The sequence below is a fragment of the Tympanuchus pallidicinctus genome, unplaced genomic scaffold (assembly GCF_026119805.1).
Source record: "Tympanuchus pallidicinctus isolate F22 unplaced genomic scaffold, pur_lepc_1.0 scaffold3, whole genome shotgun sequence".
Classification (NCBI taxonomy): Eukaryota; Metazoa; Chordata; class Aves; order Galliformes; family Phasianidae; genus Tympanuchus; species Tympanuchus pallidicinctus.
Window position 1 is genome coordinate 93,429,644 of NW_026294747.1, and position 19,984 is coordinate 93,449,627.

The following is a 19,984-nucleotide window of genomic DNA, read 5'->3' on the forward strand; positions in this document are numbered from 1 at the left end:
ACTTCATAAGTTCTTCCAGTTTGCCTCTTGTGCATGATAAGAAGATATAGAATAACTCCAGATTAATGTAAATGAGTCACATTTTTACCAGTATGTCAATTCCAAAGATTTAGCAATGCTGGTCTGGAAATAGCTTTAAGAAAACAATTTATTTTAAAAAATCTAGTATCTTCATGGAGGTGATGTAGCTATTTTTTCTTATACTAGTAAAATCTATTTAACAAGAATAGTCAATATGTGTGCTTTTTATAGTGATTACAATCTCAACCAATAGGTATTCAGAAAAGATCACCCCTTTCTCCATGAGAATAATAACTGGAAGAAGACATCAGCACTTGGACTCCCACTCACAGCCCTTCATCCTCTGCTGTCCTATGTAGGAATGTACAAACACATCTTTCCCATGTGCTGGTTTCAATGCCCTCAAATGAAGGGACTATGAAACTGTCTTGACAGGCCAAGTAAGGAGCATTTTGAGGGTATGCCCCACATTCATGGGCTCCACAGTAGAACTACTCCTACAGTGGAGATGGAAGGACATGCTGTGGAAAGGTCTCCTTCTAAGCAGGACCTCTACAAGCATGGATCATCTGAAACCACATGCATTCTCACCACCATAAACCCTTAGCACTGCCCTGTGTTGCACAGAATATACAAACTAGGCGAAGGAAAGAAGCCACCTATTCTTACAGGCAGAAAGTAGAGATCAAACCTATGTGAGCCATTCTCTTGGAACAGTAATTCAAGCAATTATCACAAAAGTGATTCATGGTCTTCATTACAGCCTTAAGCTATAAAAGGCGAGGAACCCATTTTTGGTAGATGAACGATTTTGCTTCAAATACTAAAAGCTAAGTCAATCTCAATATCTGGTTCAAATTGAGATTCCATTTCTTCATTCTACTGAAAGTTACACAGAAATTTTCGGACATAAAGTATTCAAAATTATGTTAACAGGTTTAAGAAATAGTTTTAAAAATGGACAATACAGGAAAATAAAAGGTACTATGGAGTTCATATGTCTCAGTGGCAGATTTTCTTCTCCAGTAATTCATCAAGTTTAGTAAAACAAGCAAACAATTGTCACTACTATTTGCAAAAATAAATTGAAATCGGTCCTAAATTCATAAAATTACAGCATTCTTCTTGGAATGCAATGCTAGTTACAGAAACCTTATTCTTTACACATACATTAACCAGAGCAAGAAAAAAAATACATACATTAGAAAAAATCAGCACATTACAGTTCCAAGAACAGGTTTTTAAACAATTATTTTGGGCTGTAGAAGATCTCTAGATTTACAGAATGACAGCTTTGCATCTCTGGCAACCCAATTCAGTGTGGCTGTTTCAATAGCAAATATTTATTTAAATGAATTCTTACACTATATATGTACTTTCTACATCTACTCATCAAAAGCATCCTAAACTTATCATAAAGGGACCTGGCTTCTTGCATGACTGTGACAGACCTCAATGTGACGCGTAACTGCATGTATCCACCATCACAGCAATTTTTTTTTTTTTTTTTTTGCTTACCCATCATATCTTTTGCCTTCTTGAAATGTTTATACCACCTTCCAAATTCCTGACATTTTGCTGCTGAGACATTTGCATAGTAAGTGCTGTTCACAATGGAAGAAATCATACTCTGCGTGAAAAGGGGAGAAGAAAAAAATAAATCTGTAATACAGAGCAGTACAAGTCAAAGCACAAGTAATTTCAGTTGTTGAAACTATTACATTTTTTAGTTTGAGAATCATATTGCATTCTGATTCTGTTGTCCAAAGCTTTTTAAAAATTCATTAATTGAATATAAAACCAAACCAAGGTATATTATAAATGAGAACAAAAAAAAGCAGACGTACTAAAGGAAGAACAAAGTTATCGACCAAGAAACATCGGGCTGTAGGATGGGCTCAGGATGGAAGATGCTAATCATGAAAATGCCTTTTGTTTGTTCTAGTTCTGCTTTTAAATTTGATTGATGTTTCACATACCAACACAAGTTTACAAGCATACAGATACTATACTAACTCCAGAAATGCAAGCATTAACCCCAATAAATGCATTCCCTTTGTAACAATTACACAGAATAGAATCTGGAAAATCACAGGACCAAAATTTATCTGAATGAGTTATTAGCAGGGTGGTAAAACAAAATGCTTTCTAGAAGAATAAAATATGTATGCCGCAACCCAAAACAATTCTGGACTTGCTTTTGCAAAATGGTATTTCAAATGATTCACGGAAAAATGAAAAATTCTTATTGTTATGTCTAATTTCCTAACTGGATATTAGCCATAAAATATATGAAAGGATGATAGAGATCTTTTTTTCCTCAAAGGTTCCTAAGATATCAGATAATTACAGTGAGAAATTTACCTTCTGCGCAGCTTTAACCAATTTTTAAACAGTGAAATTTACAATGTCTAAAACTTTCAATTCTCATACATTCCTTTACAAAATCAATTAAGAAAAGGCCTTAAAAAATGAGGCACTGTTTCAACATGAAAATTACATTCAGTATATGATATATGAACAGCAAAATTAACAAATGTAATTTCAATAGCCTGAACTTTGTCAGCCTTCATATTTCTATAAGGAAAGTAGTTACTTTTAGCTTAACTACAAGAATTGTCCAGCATATTGAGAAAACAATGACATTCAAGAAGACAAAGCTCTGATTATTATGTTTCTTTGCTAATCAGCATGTAACATTTAGCTGTATTTCTGCTGTCGTAAAATCAATGTACAGTATGAACTCTTTGTTACACAAACTGTAACAAACACTGGAAGAAATAGTTCAGAGAGAAAATGCCATAAACATTACCATAACTCTTCTATTACAAGGCTAGTTCAGCTTCTAAGTAAAAGTATCTCAATTATTGATCACAGTGAAGTTGATTATAACCATTTGATTTCTAACACAATACTCAGTAACGTGCTATTTGTGGAGTCTCAGAACTGCTAGAGTGAGGCGGTGTAACTGATGCCAAATGTGGATACCCTCTACTCATCAGGCAGCTATTTTAGTGTTTCTCTGAATCACTAAAATTCTTACCATTCCTTGATATTAATCTGCCATTTCTGAAATTAACTATAAGCCCTTTGACAGCGGCATAAAAGGAGATTGAAATCTTAATAGAATTTAGCCTGAATGACCTGAACTGAGCTCAGTTAAACCCAATTTCAATTTTCAACATAATAGCAATATCATTAATGTCTAATACATACAAAATTATTGTTCAAACTATTTTACAGATTATACCACTTTAAACATGGGCCCATGATACATAAGGTGTGACTGAAAACATCCTGTGAATCTGAATTCTATGACAAATTCTACGAATGCACCATTACTGTACATGCCAAACCTGTAGATCTGCTTGTATAAAATGGGGAACTGCAAACGCAATAGGCCACTTTCTCATAGGAGATTAAGCACATTTTGTGGATGCCATTTAGATTTTAAGGTGGTTTTATTTTACTTTGGCCACTTAAGATGTCTTCTCCTGCTCAAGTAATTTTGGTAAGTATGAAAAAGTGTAAATTGATAACAATTTAGTAAATTACCAATTATCAGTGGATCTAGGATTTCCTATGTCTCACTTCCATGTCATTTTCCAAAAAAGATATGACAATGAAATGGTTGTCTCTAACATCCTCTGCTTCTTCAGAAATAAATTTAATGCAGTTTATTCATTTTATAATCAAACAGGGGACTAGTCTGTTTAAACAACACTATTAGGAATTTTGCCTTTTCTGATAGAGTGAGAGACTATATAATGGTCTAATAATATATAATATATATAATATAATGGTCTAACTATATAATGGCTAATAATGGGATTTTACTTCATACTTTCTAAGAAGATTAAAAAAAAAAAAAAGCCATAGACATTATCTTCATGTTTTAAAATGAAAATTATTCTCCTTTTTCTTTGAGAGCACTCACACAAAACTTTCAAGTGATATTACCTACGCTAAGAATCCTCATCAGAAGGAATCAATGATTTATTTACTAATTCACTGAAGGCAAAATTTTACAACTCAGATAAAATATTACTACCTTGTTAACTCAGAAAATAACTTGACAACATTGAATTTCATTGTTTCTATTCTTTATTTATTATCTTGTCATCAAAGCTGCTGTTAAGTCAGTGCAAAGAGATGCACTTTGCTGTAGAAATTCCTGTATAATTCTTACTGCTGTATAATATCTATATATTTCAAGAGCAGTTTATATATATACAGATGCCTTCTATGCTTAGGACTCAAAACTGAGTATCAAACCCTCTGAGTTAGTGGTATTCAGAGATACACACTCTAGACTATAGGCATACTGACATTTTCCTTATTTGCCTGGTCTTTACATATGAGGAGCTCTCAGTGTCTAGTCTTACGCTTATTAATGATCAAAGTAAGAATGGCTGTAATTGCAACAGATATTAAGGTACTGTTGCACACAGTTATTCCTTATCTGCGAGACACAGAGGCAGACACTTTCCATGTACAAGGATGACGAATATAAACACATCATACAAATATCAGGCGCATTCGAACGCTTTACATTCATCAGTCAATCTCATTTCTTTTTCACACGTCGCCAAAAAAAATGATTGAAGGCAAAACCTGGTCACAGCTCCTCAGTCTTAACACATCTCCCAGAAGTTTACCCTTGAAAGCAAGTTGCAAGACTTCAAGATCACAAATTTCCCTCTCTCGCCTCATTCTGTCCCCCCCCAGACACTGAGCTTTCAGTCCTGCTCTGAGAATCAGAAGATCTAGTCTGAAATGGTGCCACCTTCACAGAAATCCCACTATTCTGGAATGATACCATCTGCTGCAGCCCAAGTGCTCTTTTTTTAGCCAAATAAGTTAATTATAATTAGGCATCCAACAACTGTGTGGAGGTAGGGGTAGAATTCGTCACAAAGTTCAAGCTGAGGTTTGTTTCATGTAGCCTGAACCAAATCCCATTCTCTCAGGGTTATTGAATATCAGAGATTTGAAAAAAAGGCACCATAGTTCCTTAGATAAACTGGTGAAAGACGTTACCTTTCAAGCAGGATTCTTTTCCTACACTCCCCAGATAAGAACTGACGATACAGCAGTATCTAACACCTTTGGTGCTGTGTCAAAAGCTAAGGGAAGGAGCATCCCACATGGCAGGGGAAGGACCTGAGTGTTCCTTGCTGGTTGGTCACCTCAGCCAGTGGTGTGGGTGCTAAAAGGAGGCACTTCACAGACATTTCCTCCAGCACTGTTCTCCGACCAGGTGAAGCATTGTTCGATCACCACTAACAGTATACTGTTGTCCTTTTTGCAAACCAACAAAAACAATGTTAATCAGGTTAATTCAATCATCTAAACCAAAACTGTTCATGCTTTTCTGCCAAATCAACCAACCACAGCAAAATCTGTTATCAGTGATTGCTCAGCTTCCAGTCAAAAAAGCTTTTAACCCCCACAGTCCCAAAACTTCCCCTAAATAACCTTAAAATTGTTTTTATATGGCAGAATGAGGTTGTTTTCATGCCTCATGAAGGGGCAGTTGGGCTGCAGTATTTACACATAACAAATACGTACTGACAGGCTTAGCAGTGAGAAAGCAGTTTCCTAAAACAACTGGGCTGAATTAGATATTGGGGATTCCTTTGCAAATGAAGCACTCCCCTCAGAAGAAGCGTCATAACCCAAACTTATTTAGGCCTTTCAGGTTGTTTAACTAGGAAAAAAATCCAAGCTTTTTTGCTACACATTCATTGGTGTTTAAAGCTTCAAGCCTGCTCAGTGGAAGGGGCAAGGGCTGCAACAACTTATTTACACAATTATCTAAATACGATTAAACAGCTGATGGACAAATATTAAACTGGAAAATGTATAGTCATTTCAGCTTAATGTAATCCTCTTTCTGTAAACACCCAAGATGATTTTTTTTCAACCAGAACAGTCCTGACATCTCATAAGCCTAAGGGTGAATAGCAAGAGATTGTTTTTGATAGTTATAAATATTCAAAAGACATGCAGACCATCTGCTTTCATAATACAGGTAAAGCAAGACTGAAATGGTGACTGCTGTATAAAAATGGTTCTTTTAACAAAGTCTTCCTCTCCTCGAAAACTATAAAGACAGATGTCAAAAACTGTTTACACAGGGTAATCAGGAGCGTGCAAAATGTAATATTCCTTTTACACACAGTGCTTGCTAAAGAGATTTTTTTTCTTTTTCTTCCCATCTGTGTGTTGCAACACATTTCTACAAGTTAAAAACATTTTTTCAAACAGAGATCTCATGAATACCCAAAAACATGCTATCTGGTTTCTGAATGCTAATTAATTTCAACTAAGGAATCTGATTTTTTTTTTCTGTAGGAAGGAATGCATGCTTCTGAAATGGAGCACTTCAACAATAACAGCCACTGAAAACAGAACACCCCGCAAGTTTAATTTTGCACTAGTTTGACACTGGCTATTTTCACAACTGTTTTGCATTCAAACCCGCATCTGCTAAATCTGGCTATAAGACACAAGCAGCTATTCTCCTGCTTTTCAAAGGGGATTTTATTTATGTTTTACTATTTTTCAAGATTTCAGTATAAAGCTTTGTAACATCATAATGGTTTTGTCAAGTGATAAGTAGAAGGTACCTTGTCTTCCTAGCAGAATATGAACAGTGCTGCCCATAAACCATACAGTCAATTTTCAGAGCTGAAACGCTAATCTTGACAGTAACCTTTTAATATATTATATTAATGGCAGAGAGCCGTTAAGCACCTTTTTTTATAATTCTCAATAAAATGAACATTTACTGAACAATCTGTCAAACTACTGGCTCAATTTTTGAAAGCCAAACTTTTAAGGCTCTATCCTATTTTCCCTACCATAAATCCTTCCCTTTACATCAGCAAGATAGCATGTTCCAGTCCTGCAACCCTAACATGCCTTAAAAAAAAAAGAAAGAAAAAAAAAAAAGAAAGAAAAAGGAAAGACATTATGAGTCTTTGTCCCTACACCTAGTTTGAATAGTGATAAAGTTGCAGAGCAGAACTTCAAAATTTGGGTGGGAGGAGTGATAAAAGGATTAAAGGATAGAGGAACTTTGGTTCCCCAGTTTTAGCTCCTATTACTGTTTTTTTGTTTGTTGGTTGTTTTCTTTTTGTTTGTTTGTTGTTGTTGTTGTTGCTGTTTTTTTACATAGAAATTGAAACATCAGTGTTAAAGCTGAACTCCGAGGAGTCTTTCCTTCTCATGAGACTTCACATTAGCATTTTTCTGATGAGAATGAACACTCAAACACCAATTGAATAACATAAGATCACCTGCAAATGAAAGATTTTAGCCTGTCTGAGCCTCTGCCAGTCCACATACTGCAAAAACCCAACCAGGGCAAAACATTGTTCCTATGCTCTACTACGGCACAGAACCATCACCTGCCACCTCTAGTAAAACCAGACCCGTAGCTCAGAAACATGCAGCCACTAGCTGCGGTTTAGACAAGGAATCACAAAATAGGCAGCTTAATTGCAGATGAAGAACAATGTTAAATTTGCTGGTCCTTTATCTTGAACCCCCTTACTTGTTAAAGTAATGCAAAGAAATTTGTTGGCTTAAGCTCTATAAACGTGTAGAATAAGGAAAAAAGATAACACAGATGGACAGAGCAGAAAAAAAACTTTTGTTTGTGCCTTTGGCATTGCACTGTGGATGGCTATCTGACCTCTATACTGCTGCCAGGGTCAGGAGAATTAAGGATCTGCATAGCAAATGCTGGTCATATAAGTTAAAAACTGCCTAAAGGTGTATTTCAAATGACGACAAAAGCTTTCCTTCCAATATACAAGCATTTTTTCCTTCTTTCTCCTGTCTTTATATAGCATAAATGATTTCCTCCTCCTTTTCTGTCTCCTTATGTGGCCTTTAAGAATTCTAAAAGTACACTTGAATATAAACATACAGCTGCATTAAATGTGATGAAGGAAGATTACAAAACGAAGATTCTGAATAAACCATATGTATATAAATATACCCCCCACCAAAAGATTTTGAAATACAGAGATGAGGATTCAGCATCTGAAAGAACTGATCCTTGCATTAACGTTTGCCATTTGGTAAAATAAATTCCTAGTTGTTGCAACATGACCAAGCAGCTTTCTCCCAATATTTTCTGAGCATCTCCCACAGATGGATATAAATAAAACTCAAACAAGAAACTGCTTCCAAAGATACTACTCTTACACTTTGGATAAAACCTTAAGAAAGAGAAAGACAGGTAGGTGGGAAATGTTAATTCAGTTCAGAATTGACTTTTTACCTGCTTTACAAGCTGCATGTCATAGTGTCCTACACACACAAAAAAAAAAAAAAAAAAAAAAAAGGAAAAAGTCGTAAAGTCGTAACCTCCTCCTGTAAAAGATAAGGAGATGTACGGCGTTTCAGTCTTCATCGTCAGATGTCCAACATGAATCTTTATAAGCATCCTGATTTTTATTGCCCACCTTGTAAATGCTAAGTACTTAGTAGTAAAAATATGGATAAAACTTAAAATGTAAAATAATCAAAATTTAATAAGTTAATTCTTGGTTTAATTCACTGAATGAAAATATCCCTGTGCTTTGCGGGGTGTATTATTATACCCTAAGATTTTGATTCAGTGGTGTCTGCAGGAAAAGCTCTGAAGCCAGAGAGTTCCATGAGTAAAGTGAGCACTACCCATTTTAGTCAGGAATCTGAATGAAATACTTGTAGGAAATAACTAGATTCCTTTGTACCTGGCTGTTTTTACTTAAACTGGGAATGCACATTTTCAAGTGCCTGTCCATGTTACTCCCAGTTTGATGCCCATCATCTTGGGGTACAGAGGCAGATTTTCTGCCAGATGAAGCTAACTCCACAAATCTTCAACCATGGAGAGTGCTTTGAGTCCATGGGACCAGAACTGAGCTACTCCAGGGTAAGCTTCAACCCTTCTCCCCAGCCCTGGAATATGACGACAGAGACCTTTCCCTCAAGCATTTCCCTCTCCCAGCTGCACTACAGTGGCACAGTGCAACATGGACAAGGCAAATCAGCATTTCCCATACAAGAAAGAAGGCTGGGATAGGTGGGATCTTGGAGATCATGGATTAATCCGGTGGAAAACTGAAGTAAGTTGCACCTTCCATCTCCCTCTCAAGTGGATTGCTTTTATTTCTAACAAATCTCTTTTAACCAGGTCAGAACCAAACTGCTTCTGACTTGTTTCCTATCTGGAAAAGACAATCCTACTGCACATGCTTCCAATTGCTATCCTAATGCAAACGTTTTGTGTGGCAGGTGACATTTTAGATCTATTAATGCATTAAACACAGCTTTCGGCACACAGAATATTTCCACAAAAAACAAATCATACATTTTCCTGATAGAGATGCAGATAATCTCTCTATCTTCAGTGAACCACAATGGTGATTTTCCACTACAGTTTTTGTAAAACGCTGTTCAAAATTGCCTAGCATTAGCCACCATGTTATGGAAGATTTCCTTGCTGGGAAATAGGACATGATTTTCAGCAAGTCTCTTCTCGGATTCCACTGTTCTGCTAGGCAAAGCATCAGATGTCTGGCATGAAGTTGAGCCCTAAGGCATAATGTCCAGACAAGAAGTCATCAGACTCAGTAGCACTAACAGTTGTCTTGCTCAATTTCTTTTGGTGTTCAGGATAAGTCTTTTCTTTGATCTCTTTTCCTTTTCCTACAGAAGATTTTGCAGATTTTTAAAGCCAAAAGGGACAATTCTGAGCATCTATTTGGACTCCACATAAAAACAGACCCTATAAGTTCATTCAGCAATTACTGAATTCAGCTAAGTTACCTGTGGCTGAGTTAGAGTAAACATCAGATAACGATCTGAAAACTTCTTGTGCTGAATCTTTCACCACATCCCATGATAATCTGTTTCACTAGATACTTTCTTTTCTTTTCTTTTTTTTTTTTAAATGCATGACTAGCTTTTAGTTTGCACTTTATTGATTTCAGCTCCCAGCTTCTCTTACGCCTTTGATTGCTTAAATACCCCTCTAGTGCCAAATGCAACATCCCCTGCCTATCTTTTGTTTAAAGGAGTGTCAAATTTATCATTTCAGGCTGCATGTCACTTTATGAGCCACCTGTATTTCTGATTATTCTTAATCCTACAGACTCCAGTTCTTGAGGATACATGTTAAAAATACATGAACAAACTTTGTTGCTCTGGGAGAAAAAAGAAAAACAAAGAAAAAAAAAATAAAATAAGAATTACCGAGAAAAAAAGGAGTTATAGCATGAAATTTGCTATGGATTCTTAACTTCTGCTTGGTAAAATCATATGCAGGTGATACTTTAAGCAGCTGTGCTAGAGAAGGTACTAGTTTATCCTCTGCATTGTTGATTTTCACTGACAAGAGTTTGTGAAAAGTCTAGATGCTCTGAAGAGTACATAAAAATATGCAAAGCTTGATAATCTTGAAAGAGAAATGTTCCAGTTAGCTTCTGTGTGGAACAGGCACGTGCACTTTGAGGTTCCATTCATTCAAAAATTATCCTAGATAAGGTTTTGCACACAAATCTCCTTACCAAATGTGCAGAATTGGGCAAACAGCTTTAAAAGCCTGGGGACATACTAGCTGGCAAGTATGTTATAGTGGGATTTTATTGGGATACACACAGAAATACAAAATCCTACAATGCTGAGAGAGTACAGATATACTGATTTAAACACACACACATGCACACACACGAGGTAAATTAAAGAATTGAAATCTCTACATCTAGAAGGGACAAAAACACTGATGTCCTTCACTGTATCATAGTTTTTCACCATCAAAAATTCCATCCTTCTCTATGCTAGCTTGCTGAAAAGTAACAAATTCCTTGGAAAGATGGCAAAAGCAGGAATAGGTTTGACTTTATTGCAGTTCCTAATTGCAGTTCCCTGCCTCCTAGCACATTGGTAATCACAATATGATTCACAATCTTATTTCACTAACTTACAAAGAACTGCAACTCTCAGTGTAGGAAATCTCTGTACTTAGAAAAATAAATAAATAATAACCTAGAAAAGCAAAGAGATATGAATATGTGAGGAAAGTCTTTGAGAGCTTTTCATGTGCTCCCATTCCTGAGGAAGAGAATTCTTTCTTTTTGACTCGGTTATTCCAGTCCTGTAGTGAGGCAGGTCTGAGGCTGCTGCTGTCCTGAAAAACCTGTCCTCTGATAACTGCTGCGAGGCACCAGGGGAACCTGATACTGTTTGTGCTGTTCTTGCAGTGTCCAAGGAAAGGGAGACAAAAGCCTCCCTTGCCTTAGGTTTTCCTAAATTATTATTAATTAAAAAGAGAAGAAAGGCAGGGGGAGGGCGGAAGAGGAAGGGAAATGAAGCAAGCTTTGAGAGCTTTGCTCAGGGTCTTTTTGAGAAACATGTCTCTTTGCTTTGCTTCTGTGTTGTGATTAGAGCCAAGAACTGCATGAGTCTGCTCTAATAAATTGAGAGGTGCTCACCCCTTGGTACTACCTCTCAATAAGTGGGTCCTGCTTTACTCTCATTTCTGTCTGCTACCAGAGCATTACAAATTCAAGTAGTTTTCTCCAGATGGATCTTTATGCCTACACCGTGTGCCCTGATGCAGGCATACCTCAGCTTTAAATCTGCTGACAGCAAAGTTCCAGCACCTACAGAATTTGCTCAGCTTTTGGGTAGGTTTTATAACCACACTGATATCCGTGCCTCCCACCACCGCTAGTAATAACTGAACCAGTTGGGGAAGGTCTCTGCAAACGCATCGCAGCAGTGATTAAGATGTAGACATACGTATCTACTTGCCCCTTAAATAGAAGGCTTAATTGGTGATGTGGATAGCCGTTTCCTAATGGACAGAAATTAAACTCCATTTAATTCCTGAGCAGACACTTCCAAGGCACAAGGTTTACCACACATTTGGAGTGGGGAGAGGGGGGAGGAAGGAACGAGCTGCACGCACGACTCTCCCTACCTCTGACAATCACCAAGGAAAAGCAACATGAGGACCAGAATGGCATAAGTGTGGCAGGTGTGAATTGACCTGCACTGGCAAAGCTGTGAGCTGGGAAACTTGCAAATCACATGGTTGTGCAATACTTGGCTCCAGTCAGCGCTATCATGTTCTTTATAAAAAATAAAAAAAAAAAAAAATCTTAAAGACGTGTACATCAAGTTAAGGGATTAACTGTCAAGTGACATTACTGAAACAGAGACAATATATTTCTTTATTGTTAATGAAATTCAGTTAAAAGTGAAGGAAGTGATAAAGAAAGTACTGTATTGTAATGTATTTTACATAAGAACGTAATATAGAAAGGGAAATGCAATTAAATCTTAATGTGGACTTTTTTATTTTTAGTTTATCATCTGGTTTACATTTTGAGCCCCTTTGCAGCAGTAAATTATGCTGGCATTTCTTAGGGAATAGCTGCCATGTTAATTTAGTTTAATAAAATAACTGACAGAGAAAAGGGGAAAAAGAAGCAAGAAGAGACAGTACTCCCCCCCACACACATACTTCTCCTTATCTTTAACTATGTATTCAAATGCTTTCTATATGAATTGTCCGTGGTCCAACTCCAGCACCATGTAATAATACAATACATTACAACACAGTACAATACAATCTTGGATTTCTGTAGCGCCCTTCATACAAGCATCCCAGGGTGCTTTACAATCATTATGAGTTAAAATTAAAACTGAAGCACATACAATTCCTAATAGAATCGTTTTAAAAATGCTAAACAGAACAAATAACTTTTAAGTCTAGATTTAAAAGTCCCAACAGCCAGAGCTTTCCTTACTTCAATTGGCAATGAGTTCCAAAGCAAGGGAGCAAAGCGACTAAAGGCTCTCTCATGTTATGTTAAAGGATCTCTCATGTTGTTTATACTTGTGCAGTACTCTGCAGCCAACAATTTGCCAATAGGAAAAAGAAAAAGACTTATTTGCAATCTTGCTTTAAAGAACACTGGAAGAGTGGCTTGTTAACCCTCTAATAAACTTATGGAAAGAAAATCAGGGTTTGCACTTGGCCATGACTTCATTAAGCAGCATGAATGAATGAATACAGAATTTTGTTTTATGTATGTATATATATATATATATATATATATATATATATATATATATATGTAATAAAATAAGAACACCACAGCAAATATTTATGATGAAAGTTATTCTATATAGCATTCTCCAGATCACCAAGAGTGAAAGCAGAAGCTGAGTAGGGCTCAATCAACAATGCATGCCACTTACAGAAGAAAAAAACAATCTGAAGAAAACACTTTGTGTTCCTTTTTTGTTGTCACTTCCCTAAAACTTAATGACCATATGATACAGACAACTGCTTACGTGATGCAGTTTGCAAAATTGCTGAACTATAACATCAAGTCTGCACATGAAGTGGGAAAGATTGTCACAAAATTTTTATTCCCTTAAAAAAAGCATGACTTTTGTACTTCGTCCACATGAAAACTTAGTCCTCCATACAGCTGACTCAGGGGAAAAAATAAAATGATGAAATCAACACTAGTCCCATCTCAATACTGGACTTCTCCTTTTCAGGAGCAGAAACACATGACCTCATGACAGCACAGTCAGATAGTAAGATTGACACGTTACAGAGTTCTCTGCACTCAGAAACTGCACTTGCCTGAGAAGCATTAACTGCTGATCTCATAATTGTTTTGAAAAGGGACTTTAACGTTTTCAGCGTTGCTAAACTGAATGAAGAGGCAGAAAGAATATCTGTTTTAGGTAGCTGCTGCCTAAACAATCTGATTGATACAACTACAAAAACAAGAGCATTTGGATGTATTTAAAGAACGACAATCAAAGATTAAAAGATTAAGCAATATGACTTTTGAACTCAACTCACTGTCCTCAACAGAAACACAGCACTAGTGAGGTCAACAAAGAGCACATGAAGTGTATCTATCAGATACAGAGAAGTTATTTTTAAGATTGCATGCAAAAAGAAGAGTTGAATGTCCTGAGAAAATCTTTAAAATCAGTATACCTCTAAGGTTCACCTTGTGGGCTTCCAGCACCATAAAACCAAATCCTGCTACATGGTCTCATGGAGGAGCTGCAGCGGAGCAGCCATGCAAGGCCAGCATCATGATCGAAGCCCATTCTCCACCATCCCATCAGTAACAGACTGTATCTCACTCCAAATGCCCATCCTATCAGGATGACTAAAAATCCTGGGCACGAATTTTAATAGTTAATTGAAAACGTTGTAAAAACCTTAATATCTCATCAATTGAAAGAAACATCAGAGGGAATGCTCTTGAGCATCTGGGGGTGGGTTGGAAAGGACCTGCCTGCCAAGACCTGAGCCCAGGCCCTCAAGGATTTACTTCCCCGAAATAATTAATGACATCTTCAAAACCTAAAGTACAGTAACTTCTAAAGTAGAAAAAGGAGCTACATTCCTTACTGAGGTTATTAATTACTAGGTAGGGGAAAGGGGGGAGGAGTGCAGGCAGAAGGAGGAGATGAAGAGAGGAAAGAAGGGAAGTACAAGCAGCAAAAAGCCCAAGTACTTGGTCTCAGGTCTAGGCAGGCAAAATTGAAAGGGGAGGGCAGAAACCACCTTTCAGTTTTGTGAAGAAAGAAATAAAAAATGCTCACAAAGCATACATATTTTGGCAATTCTCAATAGCTCATTCCTTGGTTATTTATAGGTCTGGAAATTTTAATTTTAGTAACAGCAACTTTTTTGGTTTGTGATGGGGGCGGATGTTCAGATTGTTAGAAAAGCAGCCAGGAAAGGTGAGAGGATTTCCATATCTCTATCATGCTGCTTGTTTGCTTTGACCGCCAGGTACACTCAGATCAGGTAAACTGAGAAACACCGATGTTGCGAGCAAGATTTCTTCCTGGCATGCCTGCCAGATCACATAAAGCCTGCATGATATCTGCATAAAACAGCATGCAAATTCAGGGCAGGATATCAGAACAAAGAGCAAGGTATGTGATATATATCGTGCCCATGTCATATGTCTGCAATCATTCACTACAGGATGGAATTTTGCTCAAAATGCAGTCAAGATGTCTATATTTATCACAAGTGCAGAACTATTCAGACTTCAGTATCATACCAGTACTTGTTCTGTGGGTGCACGCATTTTACAGAATATACCCCTCCCTGATCATTTACTGCAGAATTATGTAAAAGACACTGGGGGGGAGAGGGGAAAATGATTAGAACACATAAACATTTTCAAAATAAAGAATAAAACTATATGTATAAATTACTATGCACACAGGTATCACAGACTTTGGATATATTCCATGGAAATATTCATGTCTCCAACTATATTAAATATATTTATCTATGAGATTTTACTATACATCAGTCCTGGAATTTCTCTTCCATAATGTATTGGCTATTGTTGTCTTGAGAGTTAGGCTAGGCATGGGGAGTTTCAAAGGACGTGCAAGATAGAAGAAAAAAAGAAAAGCAAAAATGAACTTTGTGTTTTGGGACATTATGAGGGAAGACTAGTATACCTTCCCTCACAAGTACTTTTACAGCATTTTGATAAAACAGAGAAGTGAAAATCTCAAACCTGTTAGCAATACTGACAGCAATCATCCCGAAAATCTTTTTGTAGAAAAAAAAAAAAAAAAGGAGTAAGATAGTATCAGTTGAAAAGTCAATGTCATTTGATCACAGCCATATTCTAAAAGCACTACCCAGATACTAATGAATCTCTACAATCTCTTGTTCGGTAGATGAATTGTTATCTCCCTCCTTTGGAAAGGAGGCAGGAACTCAAGATAAGGGGTACATCTAAATCTTCAAAATCACACCAAAAGCAAGTTTGTTCCAGAATTACCAAATTAACTTCCAATTTTTTGTGTGCATGCGTGTATATATGTGAACACATACACACATAAAGAGAAAGAGAGAGAGAAAGATAAGTCAGTAAAAAAAAATAATGTACCCCAAAAAACCCTTATTAATAACAGCATAGACAGGGTCTGAAGTATTTCAGTTATTTTAGCTGTAGTAGTAATAGGAGACTTCAGCTCCAAAACCCAAAATGGAGCAAAACTGTGAAAAGTTCAAAAATATTAGAACTAAAGCTGAACAGAGAGATGGTAGGAGTATCATTAAATAAGTGCAACATGCCTGATCACTTAAGAGCAGCTCCAAAAAGACTGAGGTAGAGCACAGCTTCACTGTAAGGGGTCGAAAATAAAAATTGATGGTAGAACAACTTCTGTATAACTCTTTAGAGGCTAGAGAACAAAAACAAGAGGGATACAAGATCTTAGCCACTCATGAGATGTACAGCTTTAATGGGATGCATAAGATGGCCCGAAACAGAGCCCTGGATTAAATTCCAAGTTGCCTTTCCCCTTCAAAAAAGATCTGGAAACGAAGCAGATACAAAGCTAGCCATGCATATCAAACACAGGAAGTCTTTCACTCAGCACTAGCATGTGCTGGTAGTCTTTAGCAAAAAAATCTATAAATCTGAGGAAAAGCAGCAAAACACACTGCAGCACATAATCCAGAAAAGATTCAGCTTTTCCATGACAAATCTTTAGCGCTATTCTACTTTGTTTTCCCCCAAAAAATAAAATAAGAATAAGCCTCCTGACTTATGCTCTCAATTTTACAGCAGCTGAGAGCTGTGAATTTGCTTCAGCCTTTCTCATGGACTCCAATTCAAGTCAATGGGGATTTCCTATCATGTGGGCTCCTATAGCAAGTGGTAAACATGGCCATCCCAGGATGGTCATGGCAGCCTCAGAATGAAACAGCTGAAGTAACTTCAATGGAGCCTGTCTATTCAGTGCTCCTAATGGAAGAGTCATAGTGGTATTTTACTGAGGAAGGCATGAAGTGTTTATATCTATACATCCCAAGGTTTTAGTGTAACATGAAAACAAATGGGAAATAATTTTTAAAAATCACTCAAGTAGAATTTGGCATAAAGCTTTCTAGAGGTTTCCTTGTTGCTGTGTATTCAAGACATTTAATATGTCCGTGCTAGAAAAATATTTTGCTCAAAATTTTTGTACTTCGTAGATTATCAGTATTCTACATAAAAAGGCAATTTTCTAATATAAAAATGCAAGGTGAATTAAGAAAAAAAAAAAATTCTAAGTGAGAATGGTGACTTTGTCTTTCATGCTTAAACTGGGCTCCGCAAATGCCACGCAATGATCACACCAGCTTACATACTCTCCAACAAACCCATTCATACCTACACAAAACGAGGTACTGCTAATGACAGTGACAGAAAATGATAACTAATCTCGTTTCTACTTTGAGTCATTTTTCTGTGGTTAATAAATTATATCCATAACAGTGTTAATAACTTATGGTACAGTGCCATTGCACTAGTTTGCATTTGTGATGAAGCACTTCATATGGCATTATCTATGCCCACGTACACATGAGGAGAGACCACTAGTCTTCTCATACAAGAATCTAATGCTGGCATTTTGACAAATCCTCTAAGAACTCACTGCCCTCCACTTTGTGCTTCTCACCTCTGATAGAGCAGCACAGAACTGTGGGCAATTCACTAACTTGAATATATTTAATAAAACAGGCACTTTTAAACCTGCCTGTGTAGGAAAAATATACAATTAGTTATTGGTTAGGAAAATACAGGAAACATTCACATCAATTTAGTCATCTGAAAAAGACACTGTTGGACCACATCTTCCCGCAAGCTCCCAGAGAGAAACAGGAAGATTTAGATCAACTGATGGACTTTTGACCAAGCATTTATTCTTAAAAAAAAAAAAAAAAAAATTAAGACAAAATAAATGTATTTTAATTTAATGTGACAGATCTTTAAAGAAATGGACTACCGAAAAAAAAAAAAAAAAAAAAAAAAAAAAGGAATAACTTAAATTCCTAAGAAATCCAACCACTGCAGCACCAGTAGGATAAACAGATGATAAAAATACTAAGCATGCTTCAAACAGCAGGAAAAAAAAAAAAAAAAAAAAAAAAAAAGACCTCACATGTTTAAATAGATTCTTTTGCACACATACACAAAACAAAAAAAAAGAGTGCAAAATAATACACAAACATCCCCAAATCAGCATCCTGTAATTTGCGGTTCTGGTAATTTCAGATGCTGTCTTCAAGTATAGTTATTAGGCAAGGTAGTTTTTGTCCATTAAAATTATGATATTAAGAAATATTTTTAAAATTATTTTTTAAAATAGTAATTATTGAAATCTCTCCAATAGCGTGATACTGTCATGAACAAAGCATTTCTTTCAAAAACTGTTCTTCTGTTTTATAAGTGCATCATCTACATAGATACATAAGTTTTCTACATGAAACACATGCCAACATATGCATGAAATACTCCATCTCTACACAATTTACTGGCTTTCCATCAGTCTAAAGTAAAAATTAACCCTAGAATACCAAAATTGAGAAAAATACCAAATTACATGCAGACACTGTGAGATAGAAGTGCAAAAGCTCACATGCTTTTATAATAGGTAGGAGCAAGATAACTTTGAGATGTATCACTAGAATGGTTTGCAACCAGTGAAGATAATTTTGATTATTTCCACTTCAAAACTTCCTATATTGGAGCCACATCACTGAAAACAATCTAACCATAGGGGAAAAGAGAGTGATGGGAAAACAGCCTGCTAGTATATCTGCTGGAAAAAAACAGAGTCAAGTCCTCTATAGATTAACTGAAGTCTTTCAGAAACGACGACTCCAATATTCCGAGCAAAAGAAATAAAATCTCCATAAAAATAACTTCACTTCCTTTTTCCTCTCCCTACCACAATTTGTATCATGTAGTTGAAATTCTCTACTGCACCACAACAAAGTACAATTTAAAATCTAAACGGTAACAGTGAAAACAAAGTTCCCACCACAGTATCACTGGCTTCCATACTGCGTAAAAAAAGGAGTTGCTCCCTCATGGCAATTTGACAAAAGAGTGACAAAAAACAAGAATATGAATAAAGCTTTAAGGAAGCATTGGTTCAACATTTAACAACACATAAGTAGATATTTCATTTTTTGTTTAGGTCTATTTTGATTAGAACTAATAAATGGCTGATTTTCCTTTGGTTGTTTGCAACAACAACAAATCATCCAAGGAGCTTTATTTTTTATTCCCCTCTTATACAGCATGCCAACGACTGTCTCATTTTATGAATTAGCATTTAAAACTATTGCAGGTTATCTAACAAGCATTCAGATTCAGTAGTACTTTTGACAGCAGTAAGTAGAGAGTCTTTTAACATCTTGAACACATGTGCTTGAAAAAAGTAGTTACATCAAAGCAGTTCAAAGACTGAAGACAAAAAAAAACAGTTAAAATCCAGTTTGCTGTGAGACAATTTCAGTGTGGTGTAAACAGCCTTTCACAACTCCCCATGGGAAACGTTGTAAGACTATGTTCAAAATGAATCAAGCATATTTATAAAGATCATGAAGTGGTCAAACGAATTTGCATTTTTGGCAGATTCGCTCCACAGATACTACTTGCTGCAGTCTGTAGAAATCTCAAATCTCACATCAGTGTTGCCGATAGTGCTTTATTATTTATTACATGTTATGCTAAGTACCTGTGAAAGGGGACATTCCTTGGCCAATGAACTCTGATTCATATCCTTCAGTAAGTCCTTCAGAGCATTTCTTACTGTCGTGTGAGACCACTGTTCAGGAGGCAAGTCTTCTAGTTTAGGGCAACTATTTGAAACACAGATTAGAAAAGGGATTATTACAAGATTGCATCCTGCTGCAGAACATTCCTTTAAGACAGACAGATTTCATTTTGCGCATCAAGCAGATGCATCTGGAGATTGCTCTCGGTCTCCTGATTGTTCCGATTAGTTAATTACTTTATACAACACATCTGCTGTATTGATGCATGAATTATACATCAGCTGCATGTGGCGACTATTTTTTCATGTTACTTCTACCTTCCTG

General features: G+C 36.4%; 1 protein-coding gene across 9 annotated transcripts in view; it reads right to left on the reverse strand.

The window, feature by feature from the left end:
- Nucleotides 1-19,984, reverse strand: part of SATB1 (SATB homeobox 1) — a 90,777-nt gene that overhangs the window by 43,405 nt on the left and 27,388 nt on the right. For all 9 annotated transcript variants that reach the window (XM_052693072.1, XM_052693069.1, XM_052693065.1 and 6 more), the window contains 2 exons: nt 19,621-19,744; nt 1,540-1,651 (listed from right to left, as the gene is read on the reverse strand). In XM_052693072.1, coding sequence (XP_052549032.1) covers nt 1,540-1,651; nt 19,621-19,744 — 236 coding nt within the window. The remainder of the gene's footprint in view (nt 1-1,539; nt 1,652-19,620; nt 19,745-19,984) is intronic.